Genomic DNA, 20,407 nt, shown 5'->3' with positions numbered 1-20,407 from the left:
GATCTTGTTTTAGACGTAAATTAAAAATTAAAGCTTGAAACTAAATTCTATTATAAAATTGCAGTCGTTTTTTTGTCAGTTACTGTGTTACCTAAAAAATTACTTTAATAATTTTGTTATTCCAAACATTTATGAATATTGATAACGCCAGTTTTTTGTTGTCGGACTTGTCTTTTTATTGTTCAATTCACTGATTTTGAGAAACAAAGAAAATAAGTGAAGTTACATCATTGTTCCATTTTAAATTTACCGCGAACTGAATTAATCAAAACCCTGTGCTTTAACAACAATCAGTCACTTGTATTTATTTGTAATCTATTTTCTTTTGAGTGGTTTACATAACAATTAGTTGTGAGTCACCTTGTGATATGTTTTCGTTGTGATAACGGATTTTCTCCAATTTTTCACGTTATCAGTTGTTGTTTTGGATGCGCAGTAGAGGAAGTTATTTGCGATCGATTGTTTTGTGTCATAACAAGCAAAAGCGACCAAAGTGAACAAACGTATCGAAACCTTGTCAACGACCCAAATTCCTGTGTCATCAACTCTCAAAATGAAATTCCAATATAAAGAAGAGCACCCATTCGAAAAGAGAAAGTCCGAGGGCGAAAAAATCCGCCGAAAATACCCCGACAGAGTCCCTGTAAGTATTTGCGTCATTGCATCCAAACAAAGAAACCTTACTACTAGAGCCCCAAACTGGGGCCTAACCCCCCATTCCTAACCCATTTTCCATCGATTTCGCCACACGTCGTCATTTGTTTTGTTTTTACAAAAATGGCGTATCAAGGTCACGTGATGTGAATTGTTTTCGTAATCAGGTGATCGTCGAGAAAGCCCCCAGGGCCAGAATTGGAGATTTGGACAAGAAAAAGTATTTGGTTCCGTCTGATTTGACTGTGGGGCAGTTTTACTTTTTGATTAGGAAGAGGATTCATTTGAGGCCCGAGGATGCGTTGTTTTTCTTTGTAAATAACGTCATTCCACCAACATCTGCCACCATGGGCTCGCTTTATCAGGTTGGTAGCACTGGTTTATTTTCGAGGCGATTTATTTTGGGGTTTTAGGAGCACCACGAAGAGGACTTTTTCTTATACATTGCTTACTCTGATGAAAACGTTTACGGAAGTGAGGAGCTCTAATTTAGCAACAAATTGATTTTTATAAATCCCTGATTAAAATAAAGCACCGGTAAAAGTTTAACATTTATTTCATATGTATCATAAGGCTTTTTGTTTGTCTCAAGTGACTTTTTTCTAATTGTGATAGTCGTATTGATTATTTTTATCTTCTGATAGGGGCTGAATATTCTAACATTTTTTTTTAACTTGAGTGTTACTGAGATGCTGCTACGGAAGCAAGACGTTTCATCACAAATTTTATAAATTGATATTTAATTTATGATGGAATTTCTAAAGTATTAGATTAGGTATAAAAAATGTAGTTATATAAATAAAAATATTTAAAATCCAAAAATATTTTAATTTGTTACATAATTAACAGGTAGTTTCTGTACCGTTTTGGTATTCTTAATTAACAACTGAAATAAAATAATGGACCTCAATTTGTTTACTTTAGTTACTTATTTTTTTATCCACAATCACTCTATAAAGAGACTTTATTCCACACTTGATGCGTATAAAGTACCACTTTATCCACTAGTGGAATAAAGTAACTTTATTCCACTGTTAGTAACCAGCGCACCGCGTAACAGCTTACTACGTTTAACCGAAAGCACATTTGGCGTGACGTTTAAATGTCAGTTTAATTTTTAATTAAGTTTGGAATAGTTTGGGCCTGTGATTGTGGATAAAACGTTATATTGCAGTCGTGTGTTAGTCGCGTTTTATCCACTTAAGAAAATGAACCGCTCAAACTGACATTCTTGCGTGGATAAAACGCTCTCTAACACATTCCTAAATAAATAACTATTGTCTTGAAGCATTTAAATTAAAATAATTTGAATTATTTATGGTGGTTTTTGCGTTGTTGGGTTTTCCAACTAGTGAACCTTTTTGTGGTAAAAAATCTTCCTTAACTTGCTGTTTATTACACATAAAATTAAATAATTGCATTTACTCTTATTTTTGTTTCATAAAATGCAGGATTTACCGTAGAAATGCAGATTTTACCGTAGATTAACTTATTTCATTTTTATGTTGGTAGTAACAAAATCACTAGCAGCGCCATCTCCTTTCACCGCAACATCTGCAAAGGTGAGTGTCTTTGAAGTGAATTTTTATAATAATCTTCACTCATCGCCCATTTTTTCTAATTTTTTTGACCCAAAATTGGTTTTAAAACAATTAATGACTCGATTAAAATTAATTTCTAGTGTTATTTCAGTGAAGTTGTGCCAAAAAAACATTTTGTGAGGTTATTTGTAAAAGTGTCAAAACACCGTGTTATATCCCTAAAAGTGATGATTTTATTGCCTTAGGACACTTCTGAAGAATCTTGTGTCGATATAACGTGAATCTGAGTTAATTTTTGCACTATTTGTTACAATAACCTCAACTTTTGACAATCACACGTTGCGCTTATAACCCCCATTATTTTTTCAGATGGCACCGACAGCGAAGGCTGCAAAGCAAGAAAAGAAGCCGGACGATAAGAAAAAATCGTCCAAACCTCGTAATTACGACCTAGGCAATGGCGTAATGCGATTTTCCCGCACCCGCATGTACCACAAGAAAGCCCTTTACAAGTTCATGGGCAAGAAAGTGAAACCTACTAAGAAGCCCGCGAAGCCCACTTTTGTCACTAAGCAAATTGGGGGTGACAAAAACGGCAAGGAACGCAAAGTTTTTCTTAAAAAACGCCGCAATTATTACCCCACTCAGGACAAGATCCGCAAACACCCGGCAAAGAAGACTTTCAAGCAACATAAACGCCATTTGCGTTCGACTCTTCTCCCCGGGACTGTGTGTATCCTTCTCGCGGGCTCTCACAAGGGCAAAAGGGTCGTGTTTTTGAAACAGTTGCATTCGGGGCTGTTGCTGGTGACGGGCCCAATGAAGATCAACTCGTGTCCCTTGAGACGGATCAGTCAGAGATATGTCATAGCCACGCAGACGAAAATTGATATCAGCAATGTGAAAATCCCCGAAAATATCAATGACGAGTATTTCCGGCGCCAGAGGGAGAAGAGGGCCAAGAAGGAGGAAGGGGACATCTTCCAGGCCAAGAAGGAAGCGTACAAAGTGAGCGATCAGAGAAAAGCTGATCAAAAAGTAGTCGACAAGCAAATTTTTGAAGCTATTAAGAAGCACCCTGATAGGAAAGTTCTGTTGGCTTACTTGTCGGCTATGTTCGGGCTGAGGTCATCGCAGTACCCACACAGAATGCAGTTCTAGATTAAGTACCATGTTTTATTGATTTAACTGTAAAAATATGACTATTCAATAAAAGATGGTTTTCTATTCCGACTATAAAAAATATCAAACTTTGAAAAAGCGCGCTAAAAGCTCAACTATTCACTCTAGTGTTTTTTTATTTGTTGAGTTTGTCCACCTGGAATTTTTTAAATAAAATTAAAGAAGTAAATTTTACGCACTAACAATGTAACAAGTTTTATAAGCACGAACTACGACCCTTTTGTTTTTGATTGATTATTCACTAAATTAAAATTTTGAGGAAATTTAACAAAGATGGTGTTTTCGTCGCCGTTACGTTGGCAGCGCTTTTGACACTTGTTCGATTTTTAAAATTTTGAAGCTTTTGTGTTTGATCAATATTTCGACATAAAATCCATTAAATTAATTACTAATTAAATTAGCAATGGACAAAGAGACCGGAACTGAGAAGAATCCCGATTCATCGATGGCAAAACCATCAAATTGCCCTGAAATCACAATAAAGGAATTTCTCGACTTTCTGAAGACAGCCTACCAAGTCCCAATTAATTAAATTAAATTTCCCATTGTAATTCACCAATTTTAGGTGCAAGACACGTTAGAGAACCTTCTGCTAGCTAACGGAATGACTGAAGCCGTTGATTGGTTGAAATTAAAAGAAAATGAATTGGTGAAACCCAAGGAAAGTGAAACAGACTCAAAATCAAAAACTGAGGAGAGACGAGGTAACTAAATTGACAATAAACGCCCATTTTGAATGATTTTGAGACAGATTTGATGAGGCGAAAAAGTGACTCTTCTACTGATAGCAACGATACCATTAAAAGAAAATTGAGCGAGGTGTTATCAGAGGGGTTGTTGGATTCTGTTTTGCCCTATTTGGTGCCTTCGTCGAGTCAGCAGGCGTCAAGAAGGAGCAGTATGGTAAAAGTGCCTTCAGGTAAAAACTATCTCATGTGGGACAAAAATTAGGCGTTTGTTACAGAAAAGACGAGCCAAGCGGCGGTTTCTGCCACGTCTGTCACAAAGAAGAAGAGTGGAGAGATTGCAAAAAGCGCAGTCCTTAAGACCGAGTAAGTAATTATTTATTTATCTCAATTATAAATTAGAGCCGGCAACCTACTACACACTGGTGTTTTTTTGGTTGTCTATATTTTTAGAAAATACTTATAATTTTATTTGTTTTAAAAACAAAAAGTGTACAAAATGTTTTAATAATCTGTTGTTTAAATGTGGTATAATTGTTAGTATAATTTTTGTTTATATTTTATTAAAGCAGTTTCACACTTGACTAACCGAGTGGGAAAAAATTTGACAGTCGTTTCCAACCTCACTTTTTTGTTGTTTGTGTATGTTTGAAACCATGTCAAGCACGAAAGGGGCCCTTTTCGTATGTCTCGGTAACAAAGTTTAAGTTTTTGAGAGTTTATTTGAGTTTTGATCAATTTAGGTAACATTTGTCGGTCCCCAATTGCCGAAGCAGTCTTTTTGCATTTAATCAAAGAAAGGGGCACTAGCGATCAGTGGAAAGTGGATAGTGCGGGTCTTGGGGGTTGGCATTCCGGTAATTTACCCGATTCACGCGCTAGAGCTACGTTAAAAAAACATCAAATTGAGTACAATAACACTGCACGTCAAGTAAAAAATGTTTTATTTCTATTTTATTTTCTATTACAAAGAGTTGTAGATAACTCCTGAGGATTATTACGAGTATGATTACATTTTCGGTATGGATAAAAATAATATTTCCGGGTTGAAAAGGGACGCACCGTCGGATTCAAAAGCTAAAATTTTGTTATTGGGGGATTTTGACCCTGAAGGTGATAACATTATCAGGGATCCATATTACGTAATGGGATTTTAAGGAGTGTTCTTGTTTTTTATAAACTAAATTGTAGGATTCCGGGTCTGAAGGGTTTGAGAAGTGTTATCAACAGTGTTGGAGGTCTTGTAAGGCCTTTTTAGATAAAGTACAGAACGGAGAAATTTAGACAATTAGTTATTAAAAATTTGTCTTGAGTAGAGTGTTTAAATGTTGAAACCTACCTTGTCCCACCCAAAATTGACTCATTTTTTCCAAATAGTTCGGAAGTGGAGATCCACGTGTGCGACGAAGTGAAAAACATGAAAAAAGACTTCGTTTGCAACCAGAAGCTCCTTGTGGAAAAAATGGGTTACTTTGCTGAAGTGACCACTGGGCAGCGCCTTGAAGACATGGACATTTCCGTGCATTGTGACATCGGTATTTTCGAGTGGTTGATGAAATGGGTGAAGAAAGACTCCTTACTCGAGGAAGATTGGCCCCAATTGGACCCCCAATGCGTTGTCCCCATTCTCGTTTCTGCTGCTTTCCTCCAAATGGAACCTCTCCAAAACGACTGTCTTTTATACTGCCACCAACACATGAACGAGATTCTCCGAACATCCACGAACCTGTCGTGTCTTAACGATTCGATTTTGACACGCCTTGCGGCTATGTACACCAATAGCGAGGTCGAAGCGATCAAAGACCGCAAAGATAAGATCCAATCGCGGATCTTCACGAAATTAATTCAGTCGTTGGCGGAGCCTGAAGCGGAAAGCATGCGTGGTCATTGGTCGTCGCTGGCGAGGGTGTATCGATGTGGGCGGTGCCAACAGTTGATTGGTCCTTCGGTCGCTACACGTATACCTTGTGCCCCGCCTTGTATGCAGTTACAATGCGACGGGTCTATAATAAGCCAACATGTCAGAGATCCTTCATGGAACATAAACGATTATATTTTGAAATTGTACAAAAATTTGAAAACTTGGAGAAAAGTTTATTGGAGATTATGGGGTGACTCCCACTTTTTGTATTGTTTGATGTGTAAACGGTACTTCCCCGCACACCAAATCGGTTGGTGTCGTCACCACCCAGATCCGCCCCAATATTTCACTCTCGACGCCCAGAAAGCCCCACTCCCAGTCGGGAGGTACCCCTGTTGTGGCGAGAGGGCTTATCGTTTTCAGTTATTACAGGATTACTCCGGGTGTCAATTCCGGGAACACACAGTGAGCGCCAAAGATGTCCGAGATTCGGCGATTTTGACACTTTTGGAGAATTTCCGGGGATTGATAGAGGAGGAGCCTCCACAGTTAATGTTTCCGGAACGTTTAACTCGATTGGTTGCACGTGACCCAGCCGGCGATAGCAAGAAGTTGGTATGCAAAGAGAATTTCTGGTGGGAGGGGTTTCAGATTGTCCCGCCCCGGCCCAAACTTGGACTATTGGGCCAGTTTGCGAGTCGAGGAGGGGAAGAGGCGGTGCCACAGGAGGAGTCGAGTGAAGGAACAGAGGAGAGTACGTCGGATAGTGATGATAGTGACAGTGAGGGAAGTGCGGAAAGTAATCCACCACCAATGCCAGTGAAGGTAAAACTGGAGGGGGATTTTGATTGTATTTTATTAGCTTGATGTTTAGAATCTAAAGAAGAAAAGAAATAAGCGGGAAAGTAGACTGTGGCAGCATAATTTGTCAGCGAGAAGTAACCAAGATATACAGAGAGCGTTTGAGGAGAATGCAGTTAAGGAAATTACAGCTATGTTGAATCGGCGGACGGTCACCATTTCGGAAGGCGGGGCAAAAAGTGGGAGGTTCTCGCGGAATGTCACGCCCATTGGTGGGTTTTCCGTAGAAAATTCTTTTTTGTTAATTGTCAAACTATTTTTTGTTAGGTGGAGTTTGGGTGCGACTGGAGTCCGAATGGAAGGAAACCCATTGTGCAAGTAATAATCAGCAAAAAGCACGTAGTATTTTCACCGGTAGAGTTCGTCCAAAGCAGACTAAAATGTGAAAAGTACCTTTTGTAAACGTTGTTTTCGTTTTCGTTGTATTTAATTAAATTCGATTTGAAATAAGTTTTCCGCAAATGATTCACTCTGTAGAGTAGTTCTAAAAAACGTTAGAAGTAGATCCAATGAACCAATATTACCAGGTTGAGAACTATTGCCACACAAAAGTTTCTAAATATATGACAGTAATCAAACATAACCTCACTAAAATGTCATGCTGTTTTTGCGATTATTGAATGTAGGTAGTAAAAATGGTGAAAAAACGCTATAATTGGAAGTCACGACAGGTTGTTAACACTGTTGTCGACAATTCTGCAACAGAAAAGGTAGATTTTTATTAAAATTGTATCCCCATTTTCATATAAACTTGTTAAGATTCAATTAGATTTGCAAGTGGAGGGCCACTACGATCAAAGCAATGAGTTGGTGCTGCCTTCAAAGAAACGCAAGACGAAAATCAAAGATGCTAAACAAAAAGTAACCAAAATCCTCTCAAAGAAGCACAGAAAGAAACTCGAAAAAATTGTTGAGAAAAAAAAGAAAAAAGAGAACGTGAGTTGTACAAAACTTGGAGTTAATTTGATTAAATACATGGAATTTGTAGCGGGCATCCCTTCTTGAAGCCTTATCGAAAGTCCAAGCAACACCTGAAGAGTTAACCAAACTCACTTCAATCGCTACCGTACAAACAAAGGGGCTAAAACGGCACTTCCTTGAGGAACAAAATGGGGACAAACCTAAGAAGCCTAAACGAGACTTGCAGATAATTTCGGGCGAAGTCAAATTGAATAGTTTATCAGGGGCCAAACGACGCCATTTGCTAGAACAAGAAGTCGAAGTTAAAACAAATGGGGATCCCAATGTGGTGGGGTTTGAGTCTTCAGACTCGGGCAATGATAGTGAACCCGAACCGGAACTAGAACCACCTAGGCTAGAACCCAGCGCACCCTCTAAAATTGAACCAACAGAAACAAAACCAAAAATTCCAGTCAAGAAACTTGAATCAAAACCTGCAGTTTTCGTGGACGTAATCCGCGACGAGGAAATCCAGAAAAGTCGCCTCAAACTCCCGATTTTGGCCGAGGAGCAACAAATCATGGAAACCATTAACGAAAATCCGGTTGTGATAATCGCTGGTGAGACAGGAAGCGGAAAAACCACTCAAGTCCCTCAGTTTTTGTACGAAGCAGGCTATGCGTTGAAGAAACAAATTGTAGTGACTGAACCTCGAAGAGTTGCAGCGATTGCAATGTCGAAACGAGTGGTTCAAGAAATGAATTTAAGTTCAAGGGAAGTGTCTTATTTAATTCGTTTCGAAGGTAACGCCACTGAAGACACTAAAATAAAATTTATGACAGATGGGGTGTTACTAAAGGAGGTCCAAAATGATTTTCTTTTGTCGCAATATTCAGTTGTTATTCTCGATGAGGCTCACGAGAGGTCAGTCTACACTGATATTTTAATAGGGCTCTTGTCGCGTATTGTGCCCCTTAGAAAAAAGCGTGGGGACCCCCTGAAACTCATCATCATGTCGGCAACACTCCGAGTTGAGGATTTTACAAAAAATAAAAGACTTTTCAAAACAATTCCTCCAGTGATAAACGTCGATAGTCGGCAATTTCCGGTCACAATTCACTTCAATAAACGAACAAATGACGATTATTTGAGTGAAAGTTTCAGTAAAGTCGTTAAAATTCACACGAAACTCCCCGAGGGCGGAGTTTTAGTGTTTCTGACTGGCCAACAGGAGGTCAACGCTCTTGTGAAAAAACTCCGGGCGAAATTCCCTCTCAAAGTCAAGATCAGTGAAGAGGCGGAGCCGGTTAAGAAACTCAAACAGAAGAAAGTTTACGCCCCTGAAGTGAATCTCGATGATTACAACAATCCGGATTGGTCGAGTGAGAGCGAAGAGGAGGAGTCGGAACGTCCCCTTCACCATGCCCCGCCTTTGTGGGTGTTACCCCTATATTCGATGCTACCAACTCACAAACAAAACGAAGTGTTTCAAGCGCCTCCTCCTGGATGTCGGTTGTGTGTCATTAGTACCAACGTAGCGGAGACAAGTCTCACTATACCTAATGTAAAATATGTTGTGGATTCGGGCCGGACTAAAGTGAAATTGTATGATAAAGTCACCGGTGTGAGTAGTTATGTGGTCACGTGGACTAGTAAAGCTTCGGCCAATCAGAGAGCCGGGAGGGCGGGGCGTACAGCACCGGGACATTGTTACCGCCTCTATTCCAGCGCTGTTTTTAACGATACGTTTAAAGAGTTTAGTGTGCCTGAAATTCAGCAAAAACCAGTCGATGATTTATATTTACAAATGAAATGTATGAATATCGATAAAGTAGTAAACTTCCCATTTCCAACAGCCCCCGATTTGTTACAATTGAAGACGGCCGAACACCGATTGGAGATTCTAGGGGCGTTGCAAAAGGGACAAGTCACACCTTTAGGGCGGGCCATTGCCAAGTTCCCTGTATTACCAAGGTTCGGGAAAATGTTAGCTTTGAGTCACCAACAAGATTTACTCCCTTATACGATTTGTCTGGTGGCAGCACTGTCAGTCCAGGAAGTGTTACAAGAAAACGAAAGCGAAATGAAAACGAAATGGGCGGCGCTTCGTCGCCGGTGGGCGGGGACCGGCAATTCGCTCCTATTAGGCGACAGTATGGTGCTACTCCGTGCAGTGGGCGCGGCCGAATTTGCCAATAGTCAAGGCCGATTGGAGAAATTTTGTCACGAGAACGGTTTACGACACAAGGCGGTGCTAGAAATCCGGAAGCTCCGCCTACAATTAACCAATGAAATCAAAGTTAACCTACCGGACGCCGATATTGTGGTGGACCCGACATTGGCTCCGCCTAGTGACCTTCAAGCCAAGCTTTTACGACAGATACTTCTCGCCGGAATGGGGGACCAAATCGCGAAAAAAATCGAAAGCGAAGATAAGAAATTCAAATATGGCTACCATGCGAACAATATGGAGGATCCGGTGTTCTTACATTCGGGGTCCGTGTTGCGAAAAAGCCCCCCCGAGTTCGTGATTTACCACGAAATTTATGAAACTAATAAAATATACATGAGAGGGGTGACGGCTATCGAACCGGAATGGTTGCCAGTTTATGTGCCCAGTTTGTGCAATTTGAGTGAACCTCTCGGCGAGCCCCAACCCCAATATAAAAATGGGAAGGTGTATTGTACTGTGAATGGAACGTTTGGAAGTCAAGGGTGGAGTCTACCAAACGTCGAAATTGAACATCCAAGAACTATAAATTATTACAAGTGGTTTGGCCGGTTTTTATTGGAGGGTTTAGTATTTGCGAAATTAGAAAAATATAAAAGTGTGTTGCTGAGTCAACCGGCGATCATGGTCAAAAGCTGGGCGAAATTGCAGCCGAGGACTGACGCCATTTTGAAAGCTTTGCTGTCAAAAGAGGCGATTTCGAAACGGCGATTGGAGGAGATTTGGAAGGACACGCCCAAATGTGAGTTGACACTCCTTGATTGGGTGTGGCTTATAGTTTTGTTTCAGTTTTATTGGAGGAGTATTTGAGGTGGGTGCCGCAGTCGGCCTACGGAGAGGTAAGCATGATGTGGCCTCCTTTAGATTAATTACAATTTTTATTGATATTTCACTATACATTGGAATGTTATTAAGTAGGTTTTAAAAATAAAAAATTCAACTTTTGTAAGCTTTGAAAACCTCGACTAAAACCGCCTGTTCTTGCCTTTTCACACTTTTCATATCCAATATTTTATAAAAATCGTTTAATTGGCAATCGGGTAACAACTTTTTGTATTGTTCGACGAAAGCTTTCGATGGGTCGACTGGTGTCATAACGACCTTGAGAATCATCTCGGCTTTTGTCATACCCTTAGTGACCACTTTGGTGTACGATGCCGGCGCTTGGCGGTTGATTTGTGACGAAATCGATGGTAAATTTAACAAAACCGTTTTCAACATGTGCGTATCAAGGAGCAACTGTTCGGCCCCTTCAGTATTTATCGGTTTACACTTGTAGATGTTCTGGATGAATTTAGGGATGAATGAATTGGCGAATTTTATGCAAAACTGAGTGAAGTATTTGCGAGTGTGGGATAAATTATCGCGAATTATAGGAATAGTAGTCTTGAAATGTGTAGTAATAGCCGTGATGTAGGGACTTTGATCGCCCACGGTGTCCACATTCTGCCACTGAATCTGAAAAATGAGAAAATAGTAGGGGAGGAGTCAAGCCAAAGAGGCGGAGCTTATACCTTACTCATAGCTGTCAAAGCCGGCTCGCAAGCGTTTTCCAAGTCTTGCACCAGGATTTGAATACTGTTCGAAATGACCCTAGAAGCACACAGTTACAGTCCTACCAACTTAAATTTTGACCTTAGCTTCCGTAATCAACGAAGGAAGTTTCCGTGGCTATTTCTGTTTCCGCGAGAGAGAGAGAGAGGAAAACCAATCGGACAGTTACTATGGTAATATCCTGGTTGCTATGGTAATGTTCTGGTTGCTATGGTAATGCTCTGTCAGAACGGAAGATTTTTAAAACAAAGGCAGTGTTGTCAGGTCTGGTGATTTTTATACTAATTTAATGATTTGGTGAAAATTTTTGTAAAAATTCTGATGATTTTTTAGAAACGTGACTGTAGTTAGAGCAGAACATTAATGTATTTTAATTTTCTTTTAATTGAGTATTCGCCTAAAATTAATTTTTATATCAATACCTTTTTATTAATTATTGATACAGGGTGCGCCAAAACTCGCGCCCTAGAGAAAATTTTCAAGTAAGGTAAGATACCAGGAACATGAAAAAATGTTTAAAAAATTTTGACATTTATTTTTTGACATTTTACATTTTTTTATATCTATTTAATGATACTGATGATCTTGTATATGTTTTTTCGTGTTCCTGGTATCTTACCTTATTTTTCCCTGGGGCGCGAGTTCTGGCGTACCTGTATAGTAAATTCAGTCAAAAATAATAACACTGTTTTTTGTATTTTCTTGAGCATTTTGCACGTTTTTTTTTTAGCCATGCAGAAACTCAAATGCTAAATGTTCTCAAAAACAAGTTGAAGAATCGAGAAATAGTTTTGTTTTTCTAAATCATATTTCACTCAACAAGGTAAAAAAAAATGCCTAAAATGGGTCAAAAAGTACATTACTTTGTCCATTTCTGAGCGTTTTAGTATATTTTAGCCAAAATTTTTAACATATTTCGCAAAATTTCGTTAAAAAGAAACCGAAAATTTATTAAATTAGGCCAAAACTAGTGTTATTTTTAGAGTGTTTTAGCACGTTTTTAAAATACATTCAATTTTTGCTAAAACAGGATATTGTCAAAACATGCTTAAACACAACAAAAATAAATCTAAATTGATGTTATTTCGTTTATTTCATTCAATTTAGCCCTTTTTGAGTGAAATTTTGTCAAAAAAATAGGACCAAAAAGACAAAATATGGTCGAAAATGGTGTTAATTGCAAGATTTTGCTAAAACAAACGAAAAAAACATCAAATTAAGTCATTATTTTTGCTTTTATCAAGTGTTTTAGAATGTTTTTCAAGTAAAAACGTAAATATCGGGTGATTGTAAAACATTTGATATCAATTTGGCAACCTTGACTTTCAAATTCAAACGTCAAACTTTTATAGGCAATTGTCATTCATTTGCGACGGACGACTGCTGATTTAGTCGTCACTTATATAACAAATTTAGAAAAATTAACACTAATTCAGTGTTGCCAATAGATTTTTTTGTCACCCGGTACTTCGCAAAACTTAATTAAAAACTACTCAAATAAATATAGAATAAGAGTAAACAACATAACGTTACCTATTTTTGCGTTTTTCGAGTGTTTAAGCACGTCAGATTTCTCAATTGAATTCACCAGATCTAAGCTGAAATTTTACACGTATTTTCACCAAAATACAAGATTATATGATTTAAATTTTTTTAATACTGTCGAAGATTCACGTTTTATGCAAAAAAGTTGAAAATAGGTGTAAATCTGGTAATTTTTCATCTCAGATCTGGTGAATTCAATTGTTTTGAGCTGGCAACACTGCTTAATTTGGAAACTATGGCAACAAGAGAGTTATTAGAAGGAACTAACATGATACCGATAAAAAAAAAAAATTAGAGTAGGCGTCGATTAAGTTCTACAGTTGGCAACACATTGGCTGGGAATCTGGGCTGGAAATGACCATTCACCGTTTTCGTCTTGTACAGCATTTTTGTAATAACTTGCAACAATAAAAATTTTCTGCTCTAAAGTGAACATTATTTCACTCAAAATAAATAAAAGACAAACTTATCAAAGTTTGACATTTAATCACCGCCTACTCTAATTTTATTTATTTTTTTCGCACGGTACATTGAAGTAGGCTCACGGCCAACTATGGTGGAGGGTAACTTCCTTCAGTGATCAAGAAAGCTGTGCTTGGCTTACTTGTGAAAGTTGTCTTGTTCTTTCGACAAGTCGATTTGGTCGGCCAACGCCGGCTCGATTTTCTCTTTGAGTTTATCACTCAACTGTTGAGTGGTTTCTAGACAATACTCGGCTGTTGATAAAATACAACAAATCTTCGCCAACTCGTCTTTAGTAAACCTCGTTATTTCGCCCTCTTTTAAGAGTGATGAAAAGTTGTGTATAATCCCCGAGGTTGATATTTTTTGCAAGTCACGAGTGAGCAACTGGACACTTGTTCCAATACTTTGACTCTCGATTTTGGGTAAATTATTTTGTAGAATCCTCTCGGAGTATTCGTGTAAATACTTTTGAAACGTTTTAGTGAGACTTAACATCGATTGTCCGTTGTCTAATTGCGTGCATTGAATCATACTTTTTTTGTAAAAAACGAACAAATCGGGACATGAGGGGAGGATTGCGGCTTGGGTGTCGGTGGCTTCCGTCGGTTGGCTCTGTTTGGAGTCTTGGACGAACCGTTCCATCAAGTCAGCGAGATTCCGGTCGATGCTTTCAATGTAGATTTCCAAATGTGGGATAAAACAGGTTCCTATAAGGCCGGTAAAAGGGGGTTTTGACCCGAAATCAGGCTCACTCTCATCGTCCCTCAACGTAACTCCTGTGAAACGCCTCGAGAGTAAATTCTCAAAAGTTGAGGTTTTCTGAATCGCATACAGCAGTAACTTGACATCGATTTCGCTCTTGCGTTTCGCCATGATTTTGACAAGTTCCTCTCGTGTATTGAGACAAAACTGGACGGCAATGCGTTCGGAAACCTCCCAATTTTGCGGGAATAAATTCCCTAGACGGTCCTCAAATTCGAGTAAATGTCGCTTAATCCACGCATATCTCTTATCAATTTTATCCAACCAGGCGGTGTCTTCCGTTTCTTGAAACAAATGGTTGTATTCCTGCAACTGTAAATTGACAAACCACTTCAACAGATCTTTTTTGACTTTGGGGTCAAGTGTGGAGACCACGAGACACGCTTGTGCGAGTTGTTTGTTGGGGATTGTGGTCTTGTTGGTCCCCGAAAAGGCCTCCTTGAAATCGTGTGTGATTTGCTCGGCCAACTCGACGTGGATCGACTTGACTTGATCGCTCAAACTCTTGATTTGGGGGATATCCGAGTAGGTTTCAAAGTGGGTCATGACCTCGCTTATGGCCTGCAAGGGCAGGGCTATCTCCCCGTAGAGTCGTCTCTGCGTTAGGAGCTTCAAAGTGTCGACGCCCCCCACAAGCATGTGGAGGTGATTCAAGGTGGTAATCGCCAAAGTTAGGTTGCGTTTCGCACAGTCGAGTTGTTTAATATCGCGAGTGATTTCGCGGACCATCTCCTCGGACTTTTCCGCTTTCTCTTTGATAGTCTTAATGTGGCTGAATAACTGTTTGATGACTCTTTGGGCTTCGTCGAGGGACTGGCGCCCCTCTTGACTGGCCGTGATTTGGCCACGGACCACCGTGCTTATCTCATTGTCGATCGACTGGATTTTATTTTCCATCCGAGTGACGACTTCATCGATATTTGAGAGGGACTGTTCCGTGGGGAACAGCGAGTTGATATAGTCAATACTGTTGAAATCGGGCTCGTCTAGAGGGTCCTTACTGGGTAAAACCTCGGAAATCGCCTTCTGGACCTCGGGGGTGAAGTTAATGAACAAATCGGGGCTCTCGTCCTCGAGAATTTCTTCCATTTTGAGGTTAGGTTTACTGTCACCACAAACGACACAACAGACTTCTAGTACATTGTCACAGCCCCCGTTCGCACACTAACAACACAACGAAGCACCACCAATACTGACACTTACCCGTTATTATCTATTTTAGGATTAATAAATTTTTTTTAAATGTTTGAGGTTAGTGACATCTGTCACTTGTCAAATTAATCACAGTTGGGGTCATTGAACTCTGATAAAAAATGTCAATAAAAGCCGATTTTAAACAATTATTGAAGCCTTATTACCTCTTCAACATCATATTAAGTCTCTCTTACGTCATTTTGAAGCGTACACCCGGCGTTTGCAATTATTTGTTCCACGTGGAAGAATGCGAATTCGATGGGGTGAGTCCGCTCAAATTCTCTCAAAATCAATTAAAACTTCAATTTCAGCGCGAAACCGAAATACTCTTCTTTCTCATCATTGTAATTATGATCAGGACCCGAAAATCCGGTAGTGTGTCAATGATCAATTATTTATCGTCCAGTTTCGTCTACACTAAAATAGCGAATTTGATTTTGTGGTTCAATGCTGATTTTTTGATGGGTATCATCTACGGAATCATTTTTATCTGTAGGTGATTTTGTGGGTCAATGGGGCGAATTTAATTGGTTAGTTTCAGTGGGGGCGTTGCTATTTCCTGAACCCACCTACTCCGGCCCTGACAATGTCATTTATTTCCGGGGGCTGCAAGGCTTGGATGAGGAGTTGTCACGAAGTCGGGATGGCTACTGGTTGGTGACTTTTTACACCGTTTGGAACCCCGCTTGTGTGAATTTCGCCCCGATTTTCGCAAAATTAAGCACCGAGTATGTTTTGGAGAACCTCAAATTTGGGAAAATCGATGTGGGGCGATACCCCGATGCCGCACAGAAGTATCACGTAAATGATAGTAGTTTAAGTAAGCAGTTGCCCACGACAATTCTATTTAAAGAAGGAAAAGAGGTGGTGAGGAGGCCGGCTATTGATTCAAAAGGCAACATCATGAAATTCTTTTTCTCAAGTGAGAACATTAAAGGGGCTTTCAATCTCAATAATCTGTACGAGGAGTGCAAGAGTGCGATTAAAAACAAGAAAAAACACGTGAAGAACGAATAATTGTTGATTTATTTATGTTTCTAGTGCCATAGTAATAAATTGTTAATAAGACAACAGCATGGCTTTGGCCACTTCTGAAGCCTTTTCCTTTCCCATAAGTTTATCGACTAGAGTTAGGGCAAAAACAAAGGCTGTTCCAGGCCCTTGACTTGTAATTAAAGTCCCATCGACGACCACTGGTTCTTTTTTGTATTTATATTGACCCCCGTCCACCATCTGCGCTTCCATGGCTGGGTACGACGTTAGGGTTTTCCCCACATAAACCCCATGTGCCTTCAACGCCGTCGGTGCTAAAATCAGATTTTTTAACAACAATTTACTAAAAAAATTAATTAAACCTGCACAAATCGCCCCCGTGAGTCGCCCTGCCGCCTCCTGCTCCTTAATTAACTGTCCTACTTTCTGAGACGAGGCTAAAGCCTTAGCCCCTCCTAGCCCTCCAGGTAAAACAATTGCATCAAAAGGGCCTTTGACTTCAGAAATTGAAATGTCGGGTTTGAGGTTGACGCCACGGCTACAGGTGACGATGTTGGAGTCAGGCAGACCTGCCACTGTTACGTCCACCTGAAAATAAGTGTAAAAAAAGTGGTGTTTTAATTGTGGGTTTGTTTACGCCGCCTCTGCGAAGTACGTCAATTGCGATGACAGCTTCCATTTCTTCGGCGCCACCGGCGAGAAAAACGAGCGCTTTTTTACTCATATTTGAGCAATAGCGGAATCCTAATGTGTGTAGCGGAGCCCTAATTGTTTGACATATGACATGGGGTGACATTGGAGTAGGTCATTTGAATCCAAATCTAGGGATTTTATTCTTCTAACGCTGTTGAACATGAAAAATGTTGTTTTACTGGTTGCATACTTTTTGGGCGTCATCTTAAAATATCTTGCAAAAGATGTTTCTTATTATAATTTGTCTTGATCCAGACCAGGCATCAACACTATTTTGAATTAACATTGAACGAAAAACATCTGTACTTATCTTTAATTAACTAATTGATTATTAGAATTTTTGTACAAAATCAAGAGAAACATTAACTTTCTTTTCACTGAATCAGAATAATGAAGATTACAAAAAATGTTTTTCCTTGGCAGTTTTTCCGTAAAATGAAAAATAAATTAATTTTTTTTCTAATTCATTCCGGAGACATACTGTATGTTTTTTTATAATTATGTAGTAAAGGCGCAAAAATTTTGCCAATAAAGACACAAATAATATTAAACAGAGTTATAATTTAGGATACAGCTTCCTTATTTCCTTCATGTTATTAGAGAAACATCAGCAAGAAAAAGACTAAGTATTGTGCGAATTTAATTTTTTCCAGAATAAGTGATTAATTAATTTTTTTGTTTTGTTTCAGAAACTCCAATGACTAGTAAGTGCGTCTTGTGTTTTTTCGAGTGCCTAATAGACATTTATGTAGTGCGCAATATTTAAAATTTCGTGTGATTTGTGTTTGGCAATGAGAAAAGTCTTCGGGGGAATGGAGGAAGCAATCATGATACAAAGATCTGGATTAAAGACAAAAAAAGACAACAATACCTTTTATTTTTTTTAATCACATTTAAATTTTATTGAACTTTATCAACTAATTTTATAACACATTAAACTGATTTTGTGTTTCTTTATTTTCAGTAGGTTCGTAATAAAGCAGAGGCGAATTGCTACAATGAGTAGTAGAAGATGTCATAAATTCGGTGCATTTTATTTATTTTATTTTTATTTTTATTTTTTGTATATCGCCAAGTAAAATGTGTGAATTTGTGATTTTTGAGTGCAACATCAGTAAGTATTTATTAAATTATGAACAAAAATTAATTGTGTTTTAGACAAAGTATGTTATTTTCCAAATTCTGTTTGGTACCACTGCACTAACTGTCAATCCTGTCAACATCATTAAATTGTATTTTGTCACACTGTTTGCTTAATTTTTTTTTAAGGTATGACAAACTGATTGATTTTGTTTAATTAGAGTTGCAACAAATAAATTAATTATTCTTGATTAGTAAACCTAGTGACTTAGTTTTGCAGGGTTGGCAACGGAATTTGACGTTTGCCACACCTATTTGTTTACCTACCCAAATGTGTCATACCTTTATTTATTGTTTTAATTGTTAAAAATTACTCAAAAACCATGAATTACGGCAAGAAATCGCCAACGACTGGCACCCCTTCGGTCTATTCACACGTCACAACACGCAGCAGTGCGAATTTAAGAAGTAGCCGGAGTATAAAATCGTTGAAAATCCCATGGTACAGAAGGCCTATCATAACCGAGTCTTATATTTTGGACGTCCAGAGATCTTCTCTATTAATCGGAGTGTTTTCTTTGGTAAATAGTTTGTCCCCATGTTTAAATTGTAATAATTTTTTAAATTATTTGTTATAGTTATTGTCTATCTTCACTGTTATCACAAGTTGCTTTGATCTCTATTGCTATTCAATGGCAGTCCCAGGATCCGTCCACACCGGCTATTACGTTATTTCATATCAATTTATTTACGTGGGAAACCGTCATGGTAAGTCCACCATTTCATTCACACATTTGTCCTCAATTTGTTGTTTTAGTCCGCAATGCTCTTGTTATGTTCGCTGCTTTTTCCATTCTTCTGGCAATTGGCGTGTTTGTGACCAGCATTATGCTTATAATTGCCCTGCGAAAGGTAATTTTATCAAACTTCTATTTGTTATTGTTCGTACTTGTGGCAGTGGCGGGTAGGTGGCGCTAGTTGTAACTGTTTTCGGGTGTTGTACGTACAGTCGGGTATATAAGCGATAGGGTGAATTTGAAGCCTCACTCTGGTTTCCCTTCAATGCGAATAAATCTTTCGCCTTTTACTAAAGATTTCCGTGGAGGGGAACAATACAAATGAGTCTATGAAAATTTCTTGACTGCCCGGCGAAAGCTGGGCGCCTAAATTAATCAAAGCGTACTTTTTACCCAATTTGTTTTGTTGTGGGTTGGTATGTTATAATAATTGCAGCCTTAAATTTTTGCATCTTCAGAAATGTTGTTCGTTGCCTAGCAACCATACAAAGACCTGCCCTGACTTTGTCAAGTTTAATACACTGTGATTGGTCCATCGACCACGTTGCCAAACAACCGTATTGTTATTGCACGTTGCCTGGCAAAACAACATACAAAAATGCAAATTGCCAACATTACATTAAGGACAAAACACTAATTAAATACACATTTTTTTGTTTAATTAAGGAATATGAAAAAAAGATGGTGCCTTGGTTGTACGCTTTTGGGATTTTCACAATTTTCCGCCTGTTGGCGTACCTGTTTTTCTCCATCGTGAACGACATGATTTTCGCTTACAACGTCCTTATGTGTCTTCTTTGGACCGTGTTTTTGGCGATAAGCATCTACGGTTGGATCCTCGTGTACTCCCTCTACATCGAATTGTCAGATTTGAGTCGACTTGAGGATTTGGCGCATTTGCGGGTAAGTGATTTCGATAATTTTAAAATAATTTATTTTGTGCATGCTTGCGATAGATAACAAGGTACAATTTAGGTAAGCGTTTGGTTGTTGTCGATTTGTGGCTAAAGTACTTTTTGTTTTGTTAAGATGGGAACAATGCAGTCTCTGAATGCATCGACAGTCCCCTCCCTGGCGGGCTCTCGGCCGACGACACCCCACAGTACGGTCTCGACGATGCCAGTAGGATGAGTTATGGGATTCCCAGCTCGTTTTCGTTCGGGACTACGGTGTCCACCATATCGTAATCTATCCGTCCACAGTTTTATATTTTTTTATTGTAATCACTTGGATTAATACATTGTTTTAATTTTCAAATTCGAGGATTTCGTAGTAGTCGCCCACTTTCAATGCCACTCCCTTGTCTGATATAATTTCCTCAGGAAGGTCATCATTTTCGCCCCCTACCTCGTCCTCTCCTCCAAGAAGTTGAATCCTTTCATAGATTTGTGTCCTTGATTCTTCCCCAT

At 39.0% G+C, this 20,407-nt stretch overlaps 9 protein-coding genes and 1 non-coding gene across 11 annotated transcripts; 8 read left to right on the top strand and 2 right to left on the bottom strand.

Moving 5' to 3' along the window:
- Positions 1–437: 437 nt before the first annotated feature.
- On the top strand, positions 438–1,476 carry LOC123009338 (gamma-aminobutyric acid receptor-associated protein). Its single transcript, XM_044405564.1, has 3 exons — positions 438–643; positions 822–1,019; positions 1,068–1,476. The coding sequence occupies exons 1-3, from the start codon at positions 554–556 to the stop codon at positions 1,140–1,142; spliced, it is 363 nt and encodes a 120-aa protein (XP_044261499.1). The 5' UTR covers positions 438–553; the 3' UTR covers positions 1,143–1,476.
- A 594-nt stretch (positions 1,477–2,070) lies between these two features.
- LOC123009227 (60S ribosomal protein L6) lies at positions 2,071–3,422 on the top strand. Its single transcript, XM_044405391.1, has 2 exons — positions 2,071–2,216; positions 2,565–3,422. Exons 1-2 carry the CDS (start codon positions 2,157–2,159, stop codon positions 3,354–3,356), a joined length of 852 nt encoding a protein of 283 aa, XP_044261326.1. The 5' UTR covers positions 2,071–2,156; the 3' UTR covers positions 3,357–3,422.
- Positions 3,423–3,660: 238 nt separating this feature from the next.
- On the top strand, positions 3,661–7,235 carry LOC123009226 (uncharacterized protein KIAA1841 homolog). Its single transcript, XM_044405390.1, has 7 exons — positions 3,661–3,894; positions 3,943–4,081; positions 4,129–4,296; positions 4,342–4,429; positions 5,441–6,749; positions 6,799–6,997; positions 7,053–7,235. The coding sequence occupies exons 1-7, from the start codon at positions 3,781–3,783 to the stop codon at positions 7,169–7,171; spliced, it is 2,136 nt and encodes a 711-aa protein (XP_044261325.1). The 5' UTR covers positions 3,661–3,780; the 3' UTR covers positions 7,172–7,235.
- On the top strand, positions 4,603–5,375 carry LOC123009230 (low molecular weight phosphotyrosine protein phosphatase 1-like). Its single transcript, XM_044405396.1, has 4 exons — positions 4,603–4,756; positions 4,807–4,994; positions 5,044–5,205; positions 5,255–5,375. The coding sequence occupies exons 1-4, from the start codon at positions 4,708–4,710 to the stop codon at positions 5,345–5,347; spliced, it is 492 nt and encodes a 163-aa protein (XP_044261331.1). The 5' UTR covers positions 4,603–4,707; the 3' UTR covers positions 5,348–5,375.
- A 71-nt stretch (positions 7,236–7,306) lies between the features above and the next one.
- LOC123009224 (probable ATP-dependent RNA helicase kurz) lies at positions 7,307–10,859 on the top strand. The gene is made up of 4 exons (XM_044405388.1): positions 7,307–7,495; positions 7,545–7,721; positions 7,774–10,657; positions 10,705–10,859. Exons 1-4 carry the CDS (start codon positions 7,421–7,423, stop codon positions 10,782–10,784), a joined length of 3,216 nt encoding a protein of 1,071 aa, XP_044261323.1. The 5' UTR covers positions 7,307–7,420; the 3' UTR covers positions 10,785–10,859.
- LOC123009225 (vacuolar protein sorting-associated protein 53 homolog) lies at positions 10,775–15,564 on the bottom strand. Its single transcript, XM_044405389.1, has 3 exons — positions 13,619–15,564; positions 11,430–11,508; positions 10,775–11,373 (listed from the first exon to the last, which is right to left on the bottom strand). Exons 1-3 carry the CDS (start codon positions 15,328–15,330, stop codon positions 10,852–10,854), a joined length of 2,313 nt encoding a protein of 770 aa, XP_044261324.1. The 5' UTR covers positions 15,331–15,564; the 3' UTR covers positions 10,775–10,851.
- On the top strand, positions 14,919–16,508 carry LOC123009228 (thioredoxin-related transmembrane protein 2 homolog). 2 transcript variants are annotated; one of them, XM_044405393.1, is made up of 4 exons: positions 14,919–15,336; positions 15,464–15,698; positions 15,747–15,927; positions 15,977–16,508. In XM_044405393.1, the coding sequence occupies exons 2-4, from the start codon at positions 15,555–15,557 to the stop codon at positions 16,450–16,452; spliced, it is 801 nt and encodes a 266-aa protein (XP_044261328.1). In that variant the 5' UTR covers positions 14,919–15,336; positions 15,464–15,554; the 3' UTR covers positions 16,453–16,508. The 2 variants fall into 2 exon arrangements, with proteins under 2 accessions (XP_044261328.1, XP_044261327.1); XM_044405392.1 differs by having other exon boundaries at positions 14,919–15,698.
- Positions 16,443–17,227, bottom strand: LOC123009229 (protein dj-1beta). Its single transcript, XM_044405395.1, has 3 exons — positions 17,066–17,227; positions 16,791–17,016; positions 16,443–16,742 (listed from the first exon to the last, which is right to left on the bottom strand). Exons 1-3 carry the CDS (start codon positions 17,222–17,224, stop codon positions 16,495–16,497), a joined length of 633 nt encoding a protein of 210 aa, XP_044261330.1. The 5' UTR covers positions 17,225–17,227; the 3' UTR covers positions 16,443–16,494.
- A 1,250-nt stretch (positions 17,228–18,477) lies between these two features.
- LOC123008714 lies at positions 18,478–20,256 on the top strand. Its single transcript, XM_044404696.1, has 5 exons — positions 18,478–18,782; positions 18,840–18,969; positions 19,019–19,113; positions 19,665–19,901; positions 20,028–20,256. Exons 1-5 carry the CDS (start codon positions 18,585–18,587, stop codon positions 20,127–20,129), a joined length of 762 nt encoding a protein of 253 aa, XP_044260631.1. The 5' UTR covers positions 18,478–18,584; the 3' UTR covers positions 20,130–20,256.
- On the top strand, positions 19,245–19,363 carry LOC123009440. The gene has a single exon (XR_006413013.1). It is a non-coding gene; the product is annotated as a U5 spliceosomal RNA (small nuclear RNA).
- Positions 20,257–20,407: the final 151 nt, after the last annotated feature.

The sequence above is a fragment of the Tribolium madens genome, unplaced genomic scaffold, assembly GCF_015345945.1.
Source record: "Tribolium madens isolate multiple individuals breed KSU strain unplaced genomic scaffold, Tmad_KSU_1.1 Scaffold_71;HRSCAF=194;Tcas5.2_LG6, whole genome shotgun sequence".
In the NCBI taxonomy this organism is placed as follows: domain Eukaryota; kingdom Metazoa; phylum Arthropoda; class Insecta; order Coleoptera; family Tenebrionidae; genus Tribolium; species Tribolium madens.
The sequence above is the reverse complement of the archived record's forward strand: the minus strand, read 5'-3'. Positions and strand labels throughout refer to the sequence as shown.

Coding starts and splice junctions, on each gene's coding strand:
- LOC123009338 (XM_044405564.1), top strand. CDS start 554: ATGAAATTCCAATATAAAGAAGAGCACCCATTCGAAAAGAGAAAGTCC. Junction 644..821: donor AATACCCCGACAGAGTCCCT/GTAAGTATTTGC, acceptor TTTCGTAATCAG/GTGATCGTCGAGAAAGCCCC. Junction 1,020..1,067: donor CCATGGGCTCGCTTTATCAG/GTTGGTAGCACT, acceptor TTGGGGTTTTAG/GAGCACCACGAAGAGGACTT.
- LOC123009227 (XM_044405391.1), top strand. CDS start 2,157: ATGTTGGTAGTAACAAAATCACTAGCAGCGCCATCTCCTTTCACCGCA. Junction 2,217..2,564: donor TCACCGCAACATCTGCAAAG/GTGAGTGTCTTT, acceptor TTATTTTTTCAG/ATGGCACCGACAGCGAAGGC.
- LOC123009226 (XM_044405390.1), top strand. CDS start 3,781: ATGGACAAAGAGACCGGAACTGAGAAGAATCCCGATTCATCGATGGCA. Junction 4,430..5,440: donor AGCGCAGTCCTTAAGACCGA/GTAAGTAATTAT, acceptor TTTTCCAAATAG/TTCGGAAGTGGAGATCCACG. Junction 6,750..6,798: donor CACCACCAATGCCAGTGAAG/GTAAAACTGGAG, acceptor CTTGATGTTTAG/AATCTAAAGAAGAAAAGAAA.
- LOC123009230 (XM_044405396.1), top strand. CDS start 4,708: ATGTTTGAAACCATGTCAAGCACGAAAGGGGCCCTTTTCGTATGTCTC. Junction 4,757..4,806: donor GGCCCTTTTCGTATGTCTCG/GTAACAAAGTTT, acceptor TGATCAATTTAG/GTAACATTTGTCGGTCCCCA. Junction 4,995..5,043: donor ACAATAACACTGCACGTCAA/GTAAAAAATGTT, acceptor AAAGAGTTGTAG/ATAACTCCTGAGGATTATTA.
- LOC123009224 (XM_044405388.1), top strand. CDS start 7,421: ATGGTGAAAAAACGCTATAATTGGAAGTCACGACAGGTTGTTAACACT. Junction 7,496..7,544: donor ACAATTCTGCAACAGAAAAG/GTAGATTTTTAT, acceptor AAACTTGTTAAG/ATTCAATTAGATTTGCAAGT. Junction 7,722..7,773: donor AAAAAAAGAAAAAAGAGAAC/GTGAGTTGTACA, acceptor TGGAATTTGTAG/CGGGCATCCCTTCTTGAAGC.
- LOC123009225 (XM_044405389.1), bottom strand. CDS start 15,330: ATGGAAGAAATTCTCGAGGACGAGAGCCCCGATTTGTTCATTAACTTC. Junction 11,509..13,618: donor GAACAAGACAACTTTCACAA/GTAAGCCAAGCA, acceptor GTGTGCTTCTAG/GGTCATTTCGAACAGTATTC. Junction 11,374..11,429: donor CTTTGACAGCTATGAGTAAG/GTATAAGCTCCG, acceptor CTCATTTTTCAG/ATTCAGTGGCAGAATGTGGA.
- LOC123009228 (XM_044405393.1), top strand. CDS start 15,555: ATGTCAATAAAAGCCGATTTTAAACAATTATTGAAGCCTTATTACCTC. Junction 15,699..15,746: donor AAGAATGCGAATTCGATGGG/GTGAGTCCGCTC, acceptor CTTCAATTTCAG/CGCGAAACCGAAATACTCTT. Junction 15,928..15,976: donor CTACGGAATCATTTTTATCT/GTAGGTGATTTT, acceptor GGTTAGTTTCAG/TGGGGGCGTTGCTATTTCCT.
- LOC123009229 (XM_044405395.1), bottom strand. CDS start 17,224: ATGTCACCCCATGTCATATGTCAAACAATTAGGGCTCCGCTACACACA. Junction 17,017..17,065: donor ACGTACTTCGCAGAGGCGGC/GTAAACAAACCC, acceptor ACTTATTTTCAG/GTGGACGTAACAGTGGCAGG. Junction 16,743..16,790: donor CACGGGGGCGATTTGTGCAG/GTTTAATTAATT, acceptor ATCTGATTTTAG/CACCGACGGCGTTGAAGGCA.
- LOC123008714 (XM_044404696.1), top strand. CDS start 18,585: ATGAATTACGGCAAGAAATCGCCAACGACTGGCACCCCTTCGGTCTAT. Junction 19,114..19,664: donor TTATAATTGCCCTGCGAAAG/GTAATTTTATCA, acceptor TGTTTAATTAAG/GAATATGAAAAAAAGATGGT. Junction 19,902..20,027: donor AGGATTTGGCGCATTTGCGG/GTAAGTGATTTC, acceptor TGTTTTGTTAAG/ATGGGAACAATGCAGTCTCT.